General features: G+C 54.9%; 1 protein-coding gene across 1 annotated transcript; it reads left to right on the top strand.

The window, feature by feature from the left end:
* Positions 1-1572: 1572 nt before the first annotated feature.
* Positions 1573-11087, top strand: E2F1 (E2F transcription factor 1). Its single transcript, XM_036902537.2, has 7 exons — positions 1573-1978; positions 6576-6666; positions 7017-7236; positions 8047-8199; positions 8889-9003; positions 9098-9320; positions 9447-11087. The coding sequence occupies exons 1-7, from the start codon at positions 1718-1720 to the stop codon at positions 9692-9694; spliced, it is 1311 nt and encodes a 436-aa protein (XP_036758432.2). The 5' UTR covers positions 1573-1717; the 3' UTR covers positions 9695-11087.
* The last annotated feature ends 170 nt before the right edge of the window (positions 11088-11257 follow it).

Here is an 11257-nt window from a genome sequence, read left to right as displayed (position 1 = left end):
CTGTGATTTGAGGCTGCACCACACATTTTGGTTATACAGGTATACCAGTTAGTTTTCAAATGTGTACATGCATGAAAATCACCTGGAACTGGGAGGGGGGGAGTGTTGCTTGTGAAAATGCAGATTCCTGGGCACTTAGGGATTCTAAATTGGCAAGGCTGGGGTGGGCCCATAGTGAACAGGTGCCTGGGTGATTCTGGAGTCAGGGGCCCAAGGACTGCTCTTGGAGAACCAGGGCCTCCTTGTTGCATTCTAAGAAGCCTTGGCATCAGCCTTGTGTCTTGCATAACCCTTCTCAGCACCTGCTGTGGGCAGGGTCAGTGCTGGGAGGATGACCTATTGGAGCTCCCAGTCTGGTAGGGCAGGCAGAAGGAGAAACCAAGTGTGTGATCAGTGCTGAGCAGAGGCAGCATTGGGCAATGGAGGAAGGGAGTAACTACAACTCCAGGGGGCTCCCTGGAGGAAGTGATGTTTATACTGGGCCTAGGGATTTGATTCTTGCTGTGTCTTAGCTAAAAAAAAAAAGAAAAAAAATTTTTTTTTTTTAGTCATCCCCACCAGATGGCAGGGAAATTCATAGAAATTATCAAGTCTTTCACATCTCTGCCCTCAGTGCTGGCACAAGGCCTGGTACAGAGGAGGACAATATTGGCCAAATCAGCTGATTTGAGCAATGAGAAATGGCTGATGGAAAGGTTCCAGGGGCTTCAGATTATGCATTTTCATGCTCAGTTCCCTCACCTCCTCCCTTTGTGAAGTCTAACATAGAGTTACTTTAATGGTGGAAATTCCTCATCATGTTGTAAACATTTGTTACCTCTGTTCCCCTCCTCCCCTTTTCACTAGACTTGTGAGCTCAAGGTCTGAACTAGGAGTGGAACACAGAGCGGGGTCACAAAACGTTTGTGGAACGACTGAGTGAATGAATGAGCAACAGAAGCTGTGCATTGGCTATTAAAGAGATTCCAGCTAAAAGGGGACTTGCAGGAAAGCCCAAGATGTATGGCCAGATGTCTCTCCTCATTTTCCTGGCAGCCCCTTTCTGCCTAGGCTTAGGGTGAGACGGGTAGGGGAGCGCAGGATTTTAAAGTGAAAGGCATTGCTGGGGCAAGTTGAAGGGAGATGTGGCTGGCGCTTGGAGGTGGGCCCTGAGAACCCAGAAAAGAAGAGCAGTTTCCAGAGCGCTGGGCTTAAGATGCGGGTACTACAGGTGTGTGGCGGCGTCTGGGGGTCACGTGGGGCCTGCTGGCGGTGGGAGCTCCGTCCTAAAGGTTTCCAGAGGAATCAGCAGGATGGGGTGTGTCGGGGCGGGAGCCGGGCCACCACGCCTCGGACAGGGACTATCCCGGCTGGGGGCGGGGAGTGCAAATGAGCCTGGCACCGCCCCGACAAAGCCTGCGCGCGCCCGGCTGCGCGATTGGCAGCGCCTCCGCCCCGTCCCGCCCTCCACCGCCGAGCCGGCGCGCTGCAGCCAATGGACGCCGTCGCCGTAGCCTCCGTCACATCCAGAACAGCCAATGGTGGCAGCGCTCGGCCGCTCGTGGCTCTTTCGCGGCAAAAAGGATTTGGCGCGTAAAAGTGGCCGGGACTTTGCAGGCAGCGGCGGCCGGGGGCGGAGCGGGAGCCGGAGCGGGATCAAGCCCTCGCCGCGGCCTGCCGCCATGGGCCCGCGCCGCCGCCGCCGCCTGCCACCCGGGCCGCGCGGCCCGTGAGCGTCATGGCCGTGGCCGGGGGCCCCGCTGGCGGCCCGTGCGCGCCGGCGCTGGAGGCCCTGCTCGGGGCCGGCGCGCTACAGCTGCTCGACTCCTCGCAGATCGTCATCATCTCCACGGCACAGGACTCTAGCGCCCCGCCGGCCCCTGTCGGTCCCGCGGCGCCCGCTGCCGGCCCCCGCGACCCCGACCTGCTGCTCTTCGCCACGCCGCAGGCGCCCCGGCCCACACCCAGCGCGCCGCGCCCCGCGCTCGGCCGCCCGCCGGTACGGACATCAGGGGCACTGGGCCGAGTGCTCTGTTTGGACCCCCGCGCAGACCCGACCGGGGCGCAGTTTTTGGCCCGGAGGCAGCGGGGGCGGGGGAGGGGTGTACTGAGGCGCCCGGGCTGGGCGGTGCCGAGCCTGGGTTGGGCCTCCGGGCCCCGCCCCAGGGTGCGGGGTGACCTCGGGCCAGTCCCTATTTGCTCCTCTGTGCTCTGGGCCTCCGCTTCCTCACCGGAGTTGCTGGATGGACAGACTCAGTGATAATAATGGCCCATATGTATACAGCTGGTGTTGCCTGCATGCCAAATCTCTGGCGGACTTCAAACCAGCTAAAACTCCCAACAGTGCAGGGAGCCCATCTGAACTGAGGCCCAGAGAGGGGAAGTGACTTGCCCCTGGTCACACGGCTACAAGTGGTGGGACTGGGAATTGAACTGAGGCCTTGTGGCTTCAGACCAGAACTGTGGCTGTGTAGTGGGCTCAGCTGCTTCGGGAAGTGAAGGGGGGCATCCTGGGGCTACACCATTTGAAGAGCTGTTGAGGGGACCCTCCTTCCTGCCTCGATGCTCAACTGCCAGGTGCAGGCCTGGGCCTCTGGGGACAGGCCTCCTGGCTGGGAGGCCTTCTCTGCAGGGGTGGGGTGGCCGGGCCAGCTGCTGATCCCCTCCCTCTGCCTGTCCTTCCATCTGCCACCCTCCACCCTTCCAGGCCCTGGTTGCCATGGAACCTCATTATTCAGGCAGGCAGACCCCTGGGCCCCCATGGAAGTACTGGGTGGGCTGGGCCTGGGAGCTGGAGAGGAGGCCCCCAGTACCAGGAGAGAGTAAACTTAACAGCACTAAATAAAATGCTCCCCGAGCAGAAAGACTTTCAAGACCAGTTCAGACATGGGGGAGCGCGGCAGAGGAGGTGGCTGAACTACAGGCAGAGAAGGGTGTGGAAGCCTGGAGCTTGGCCCTATGGGCTTCAGAATGGTGTTGGGGACCAGTTTGGTATAACCCACGGGTGAGGATGGCTTAGCAGGGGGACTTAGAGCAAGTGGGAGAGTACATGGCAAGGAGGTGGAAGGAGATAGAAGCTGCCCAACTGCTTATGGGGGTCTGGGTGGCAGCTGGTCCCTGAGGCATCCCGGGAAGGCTCCCCAACCCCCTTGGCCCCATGCCCAGTACTGCCTTCCTTCCGAAATCACTGAGATGCTAATAATAATAACAGTGGCAGCCACCATTGTTTTGCGACTGTTTTATGTATCAGGCTCTGTGCCAAGCACTTTACCCAATTAAGTCCCATTTAACCCTCAACAATCTTCCCCTTTTATAGGTAGGGAAGCTGAGGCCTAGAGATGCTAGAACCTTCTCAGTCGTTCAGCTAGTGAATGGTGGGAACCAGTCCAGATTTCCCGAGTGGTTAACTGTTGGGATGCCTTGCCTCCTGGAGATGCTACTAGAGGTTGAAAGAAGCCCGGGGCCCTTCCTCCTAATAAGTGGGGGATAGGTGGATTTTACCAGGGCAGAGACACCTGGCTTGTCTCCTATGCCCTACTGGCCTGTCCCTGCAGGTGTTAGAACCTGGACAAGTAGTATCTTCCATATAGCTGACAAGTAGCTAGGGCTGTAGGTCCTGCCTTCAGGGAGCTGAGCTCCAGGCTCAGAGGGACTGTACCAACGAAATACCCTTCACCTCACCCGCAGTGGTGGCCTGGGCAGCCTTAGTGAGACTGAGCATTCCATTCAACAGTTGTTGAGTTCTGTCAATGCCTGGGAGGTACTGGGCACAGAGGCAAGTAAGGAGCTTCTGCCCTCAGTACATAAGGGTTAGTAGGCATTTTCTGCTGGTGGGCAGGGCTGGGGGCTAACACCATCCTGGAGCTGAAGTCCAAAAACGTGGGCCCAGCGTTTGCCCTCCAACAGCACCTGACTTGTGCCTGGGGTGGCCACTGGCCACATGAGCTGTGGCCTCCACTGACCTGCACTGGCATTCACTTGTAGCAGTCCTTGAAACAAGCTGTAGGCTCGTGTTTCTGCACCAGTGAGCATTCATGGAGCACCTCCAGCATCAAGGCTCTTGCAGTTCAGCCATTCCCCCTGGTCCATCCTGTCCACCTCTACCCTGTCATGGCTGTTAAAAAACACTAAATATAATACACATTTACTATAAAAAAAAGAGACCCAAAAGTAGAAGGGGGCAGGTTCCCAGCCCCATCCATTTTTCCTTCTGTTTTCCTAAGCCTGTTTTTTTAAAAATTATTGAGGTGATTATGATAGCTTTCTTTCTGAAGTTTTAGAAATTATTTTTCCTTTATTTCCATGTTCAAACTGTGTCATCCACACTTTATCCATAAGACAACACTTCCCCACTGTCCTCCCCCATACAGAAGTTCCTCCTGAAATGGACTCTATAGTAACAGAAAGTGAACCGGAGAAAAAAGATTTAATGAATTTTTTAATCCAAAAAGGGATCATAAATGCATTGCTTTATAACAATGTTTTTGTTGTCTTTGGGAAGATTTTGCCTCAGTCCTTGACAACTGTGCTATTCCAGGGGCTGAATGAACCACAGGTTTTGTGGCCCCTCTCCTATGGATGAGTTTTTGAGTTGCTCACATTTCACCAGTGTTCTGTGTGTTTTCACCCTGCCTTTGCGGGTCCCTGTGCCAGGATCTAGGGAGAGGCATTGACCTGCCTTCAGGGTGGGCAGGGGCCTCAGGAACATGGAGAAGTGAAGGGTGCAGTTTGCAGAAGCATGCTAAGGTTCAGGCCCCAGGGGCAAGGCTGGGAAGGGGATACATTCTGGTTGGTGTATGGGGCCCTGCCTTCTGGACTAGGCTCTAGCAAGGCAAAACGCATGGATATGGGGGGCTCTGGGCCAGCCCATTAGGGTTCAAATCCAGGCTCCATCTCTCACTGTCTCTGATCTCTGAGGTGCAGGCTCCTTGGGAAATGGAGGTCATCATAGCACCTGTTGCAAGGTCTGATTGGAGGATTTGATGATTGAGTGTAGGAGAAAGCGTTACTGAGCAGTGCTCAGTGCACAGGAAGCATCCAGCACATCAGCTCTTCTATCCCTGGGGTGCCTCCAGGAAGCCATGAGTGTGAGCCAGAGGGAGCAGTCCATCAGCCTGTGGGGAGCTTCATTCTGTGAATGTCTGTTAATGCCCAGCCCCAGTATGTGCCCCTGGCTTTCTGGGTGAGACAAACATACTTACAGAAATTTGTGGTGAGAGACAGTATGGGGAAAGGCTGTTTGAGGTCGTTTAGAGGGAGAAGCCCAGTCTCTGTTGTAGGATCAGAAAGACTTGAATGATGGGTGAGGTGCCTGTCCACAGGTGGAGGAGGAGGTGTGAAGGGTGGTAGGGGGGAAGGTGGGGGCAGTCTTGGGAGGGGACCAGGATGGGCTGAGGCTTGGAGGCACAAGTTTTGAAAAAACATGTCTGAGCAGAAGTTCATGTGGAGGATAAGGGTACTGCAGTGGAGGGGGCAGACGGAGGCAGGAAACCAGTGGGGAGATGGCTGTGTGGGCCGGACGAGACGGAGTAGTGGCTGTGGTGAGGGATTTCTTGGCAGCTAGATGGGATGATGGCAGTGGCCTGGCTGAAGGAGGTTCTAGTTTGGGAATCCCTGTGGCTGGGGGTGAGGCACCTTTGTCTGGTTTTAGTCGGGGTGCATTTGTGATGCCTGTGAGACTTCCAGGGCAGTCTCCAACCTCCAATGTGTGTAACTAAAAGGAGTCCCTGGGCAGGAATCCTGGCTCTGCCACTTCTGAGCCGTGTGACCTTGGGCCTCTCTGGGCTTCAGTTGCTTTATCTGTAAAATGGGGCCATTATTGTGCTGCTAGTCCAGAGGATGGAATGAACTAATGAATGCAAAGCATGTGGTGAGCACCCGCTGTTGCCATGTTCACAGGTAGAACCAGAGAGAGGAGGTGACTTGTATCCTCACAGCTTAAAACAACAAGCATTTATTATCACACAGTTACTGTGGGTCAGGAATTCAGGGGAGATTTAGCTGGGTGCTTTTGGCTCAGGGTCTCTTCTGAGGTTGCAGCCACATGTTGACCCTGGCCACAGTCATCAGAAGGCATGACAAAGTTTGGAGCAGCTGCTTTGAAGCTCACCCATGTTGCTTTGGGAGGCCTTGGTTCCTTGCAGCCTGCGTGGCATGGCAGCTGGCCCCCGCCCGCATGAGCGATCTAAGAGAGCGAGGTGGAAGCTCCGGTGTGTCTGTGACCCAGCTTCAAAAGTGGCATGCCAGTACTTCTGCCATGCTCTGTTCATTAGAATCAAGTTGCCAGATATATGATTCTGGGAGGGGAGAACTGGGCTCCATCTTTTGAAGGAGTGTCCAAAAAATGGCACATGAATTTTAAAACCACAGGCCCCCAGGGAGGTGGTGGTGGAGCTGGAACTTGCACTTGGGTCTTCTGCCCTCCAGCTGAGTGTTCTAGTCTATGTGGTAGGATTGTGTTCCCCAGGATTTCCCTCACACATTTTGGTATCCTGGTAGAGAAACTGAGGCAGGGGGCGGCCCAGGAGCACCAAGCCCTCAGCCAGGTCTCTTGTGGTCTCACCCTCCTGGGCATCCTCTCATTGTTCTTGCTGCAGGTGAAGCGGAGGCTGGACCTGGAAACTGACCATCAGTACCTGGCCGAGAGCAGCGGGCCAGCCCGGGGTCGAGGCCGCCACCCAGGCAAAGGTGCCTACAGAGCTCAGGCTGAGGCAGGCCCCCGATCCAGTCCAGGTTGGGAGTGTGCTTGCAAACTAAGCTCTGGTCTGTTAGGCCTGGGCCTGAGCCAGAACTCTGGGCATGCTGAGGGGCAGCTGGAGTGGCTGCCTGGCACGGCTTCCCTAGGTCCTGGGGGATGGGGAGTTCCCCGACCGGATGAGGAAAACTGTGGTTGGCAGACAGCAGCCTCCCTGCTTGGCCTCACTAAGGAGAAGGAGCCATTTGCCCACCCATTGCCATCCTCCTACCCTGCATTGCCGGGGAGGCTGGCCTGGCTGGGGGTGGGGGTGGTACTGAGGGACCCCGCCTTGCCTCCCCAGGTGTGAAATCCCCAGGGGAAAAGTCACGCTATGAGACATCACTGAATCTGACCACCAAACGCTTTCTGGAGCTGCTGAGCCGCTCAGCTGATGGCGTTGTTGACCTGAACTGGGCAGCGGAGGTGCTGAAGGTGCAGAAACGGCGCATCTATGACATCACCAATGTCCTCGAGGGCATCCAGCTCATTGCCAAGAAGTCTAAGAACCACATCCAGTGGCTGTAGGTACCAACCAAACAGGAGGGTGGGCAGAGGCCTGGGGCCAGGCCAGCCTGAAGGAGCTGATAGCAATACCCACTCTAGCTGCCTTCATCCCCATCTTATAGTTGGGGAAACTGAGGCTTAGAGAGGGGAGGTGGCTACCCTGAGGTAGTAGAAGCAGGAAACCACACTTACCTTACATCTTTCTTCACCTGCGTAACCGCCATCTGCATCAGGATAAAGAAGATGTCCAGCACCCCAGAAAGTTCCTGTGTGCCCCTTCCCATTTGTTGTCCACCCCTTATACCACCAGGTGACCACTATTTTGGCTTCTGTTGACATTGATGAAATTGTCTAACAGCTATTTGATTATTGTTAATTCTCCCAGTTGTCCTGTTCTCCTCAGTGACACATCTGCCTTTCAGTTTTTGGCAGATCATTCCATTCTGCACCATTTTTTTTTGTTCTTTTCACTTGACAACGTGTCTTAGAACTGCTGCCAAGACTGTACTGATGTATTCTCATCCCTTCACACAACTGTGTAGTATTCCAGGGCACGTCTGTGACATCATTTACATATCCAGCCACCTATGAGGCATGTGTGGGTGTTTGCACACATCCGAGCCTGACTCTGCACCTGGGCCCATGTGGCTGGAAGCCCAGCTGTAGTCCTCTGCTGTTTCCCAGCTGCGGAGCCAGACCCAGAAAGGAGCAAAGTCTCAGCTGGGTCTCACAGAACAGAGGCCGCAGCAGGTTGGGTGCTGAAGGTCAGGGCTCCTGGGCAGAGGGGCCAGAGGGACAAAGCTAACTCCTGCTTTGCCTCCCCACAGAGGCAGTCACGCATCAGTGGGAATTGGTGGGCGGCTTGAAGGACTGACTCAGGACCTCCAGCAACTGCAGGAGAGTGAGCGGCAGCTGGACCACCTGATCCATATTTGCACCACACAGCTGAGGCTGCTTTCTGAGGATGCTGACAGTCAGCGATATCCTTGGGCTTGCCTGGAGGATAGCAGTTGGGGGCAGGCCTGGTGGGCGGGACCCCTCTCAAGTGGGACTAGAGAGGCTGTCCTCGGCCCTGGATTCGGGAGGACTCTGGTTTGGGATGCAAGTCCTGGCTCAGCATTTACTCACTGAATGCTGATGGTGAAAGTACCTAACCTTCCTGAGCCTCAGTTCATCTGTAAAAGGAGGAATAATCCCAATTCCAAAATAATACAGATTAAGACAAGAAAAGCTAGTACCAGCAATAACAAACATTTATTTACTATAGTGATTCAGGATATAGTTGTAGCTTCACAGTTAGAGGTAAAAGTTTTTATTTGTCTTTCATTCACAAAAACTTTCAAATATGCTGGGGTTTTTTAGTGAATGCCCAAATTATAAATTTTGGTGACAGCCACTAAGTGATACGAAGATCATGGGTCAGAATAAGTTCTGAAATTATTGCAGGCAGCCATCATTACCTTGGGATTAGATGAGTAGAATGGTCTCGTTGTACAAATGTGGAAATGGAGCTTCAGGGCATGAGGTAGGCTTGAGCACCAACTATGTGCTGAGCCCAGGAGTTGGGGAGGGAGAGACAGAGTGACTAAGCAGGTGTGGGCTCTGCCTTATGAGATGTCTGGGTGAGCAGCTCCCAGAGGTCAAAGGTAATGTCCTTGACTTCACCAACCCTGGCCTACGTGACCTGCCAGGACCTTCGTAGCATTGCAGACCCTGCAGAGCAGATGGTCATGGTGATCAAGGCCCCTCCTGAGACCCAGCTCCAAGCCGTGGACTCCTCAGAGGTGAGACCTGAGACTCCAGGCTTGACCAGGACAGGCTGGGCTGGGCTTGTGGTCAGCTGAGCCTCCGTTTACCCTGCCTGCTGCCTCCACCCAGACCTTTCAGATCTCCCTTAAGAGCAAACAAGGCCCCATCGACGTTTTCCTGTGCCCTGAAGAAAGTGCAGGCGGGGTCAGCCCTGGGAAGACCCCATCCCAGGGGGCAGCTTCTGGGGAGGAGGACAGGGCAGCTGACTCTGCCATCACAGTGCCACCACCATCATCTCCCCTCTCATGCCCTGCCACGGATCCCAGCCAGTCCCTGCTCAGCCTGGAGCAAGGTGGGTGAAGGGTGGGTAGCTGGGGTGCGGTAGGGCTCCTCTTGCAGGCGGGTGGGCAGACAGGGCAGCCCCTTCTGCTCTCTCTGCCCAGTGTCCCTGGCCTATGATGCTCCCCCATCTCCCCAGAACCCCTGCTTTCCCGGACGGGTGGCCTGCGGGTCCCTGTGGATGAGGACCGCCTATCCCCACTGGTGGCAGCCGACTCGCTCCTGGAGCATGTACGGGAGGACTTCCCCAGCCTCCTCCCTGAGGAGTTCATCAGCCTGTCCCCGCCCCACGAGGTCCTTGACTACCACTTTGGCCTTGAGGAGGGTGAGGGCATCAGAGACCTCTTCGACTGTGACTTTGGGGACCTCACCCCTCTGGATTTCTGATGGGGCTTAGGGGGACCAGGGCCTCCTGAGATTACCACTCTGTCTCTGCAGTCCTGGAGCCCCCTGCCCCTGGCCATCCTCCTAGCTCAATTGGAAATGTTTAATTTATACCCTTCTCCCCTATCTCCAGAAGCTTCTTGCTCTGGAGTTCGGCTACTGCCAGGAGGCTGAGCAAGCCAGGAAGGGAAGGATTCTGTTTGTGGTGTGTATGTACGTGCATCCAACACCCGACATGTGTGTACACAGGGTGAGTGGTGTGTGAGCATGTATGTGTGCATGTTCCGGGGAATGAAGGTGAACACATCTGTGCGTGCACTGAAAACACGCCCCAGTGTGTCCACGTGTGTGTGCATGAGTCCATGTGTGCGCGTGGTGGGGGCTCTAACTGCACTTTTGATCTCCTTGCTCCAGGGGCCTCATGAGGCCCAGGGTGGCCACCTGCCCCCAGAATCCTGCATGCTGACCAGGTCAGGTGGCGGAGCCTTGGCCTGCTTGTTTGCAGGACAGCGAGAGCACCTCTGTCGTCTTAAAGGTTTTTCTGATTGAAGCTTTAATGGAGTGTTATTTATTTATCAAGGCCTCTTTGGCAAGTGTGGGGCACCAGCAAAGGGTAGGAAGGTTGCGGGCCTGATGCCCCAGCTTCCTATACCCCTGAGCGAGGGCAGGGGTCCTTGAGCTGTTCTTTGCCCCACTCTGAAGGAGCTGAGGCCTGAGCGGTTTATTTATTGGGAAAGTGAGGGAGGGAGACAGACAGACTGACTGACTGACTGACTGAAAGCCATGGGTGAATGGAGGGGGTGGTCCTTCCGTAGGGGGTCACTGCAGGGCCCCAGCTGCCCCCAGCATGGATGTGAGATGGGAAAGGTGAGTGGGGGAACCTTCACTGTCAGGGTGGGCTGGAGGGGTGGGTGAAGGACCTGTCTAAGCCCAGACCATGGGGCCTCCTGTGGCATTTGAAGTACCCCCTCCCACCGACCCTACTTCTTGCTCTGCCCACCCTCCAATCTGCACTTTGATTTGCCTTTCTAACAGCTCTGTTCCCTCCTGCTTTGGTTTTAATAAATATTTTGATGGTGTTTGGGCCAGGTTTTGGGACTATGTACTGGGAGTAAATGGGGTGGGAGAGGTCAACGTTCCTGGAAAAATGCCTGTTCTCTACTTCCCTCCTCCACGTCCCTGCTTGGTTTCTTTTGAGCCTCACAGTCCCAAGAAAGGCAGGCTTCATCACCATTTTTGTCCTAACTTAAAAAAAAAAATAATCCAATAAAGTCATAAATGAATCCCCTCCTTGCCCCAACCCCAGAAAGGCCACTCTAGTCAGTTTGCTATGTTCCTTCCAGATGTTTCTGGGCATTTGTAAATGTGCAACAATAATTAAAACCAGTTGACTCTGTGTCAGGTTCTTTCAGGTTCTCGGTACCTGGGGCTCTCAGGGTGTGCTGCAGGAAATGAACATGGGAAAAAACCAGGGAGGGCTTCCTGGAAGAGGTGGTGCTTGCCCTGAGAGCTGTAAACAGGAGGAAAACATGAACACATCATGCAAAGAGGGTAGTATGGGTAAAG

This window comes from Manis pentadactyla, chromosome 5 (genome assembly GCF_030020395.1).
Source record: "Manis pentadactyla isolate mManPen7 chromosome 5, mManPen7.hap1, whole genome shotgun sequence".
Classification (NCBI taxonomy): domain Eukaryota; kingdom Metazoa; phylum Chordata; class Mammalia; order Pholidota; family Manidae; genus Manis; species Manis pentadactyla.
This window is presented reverse-complemented; position numbering and strand designations above follow the sequence as displayed.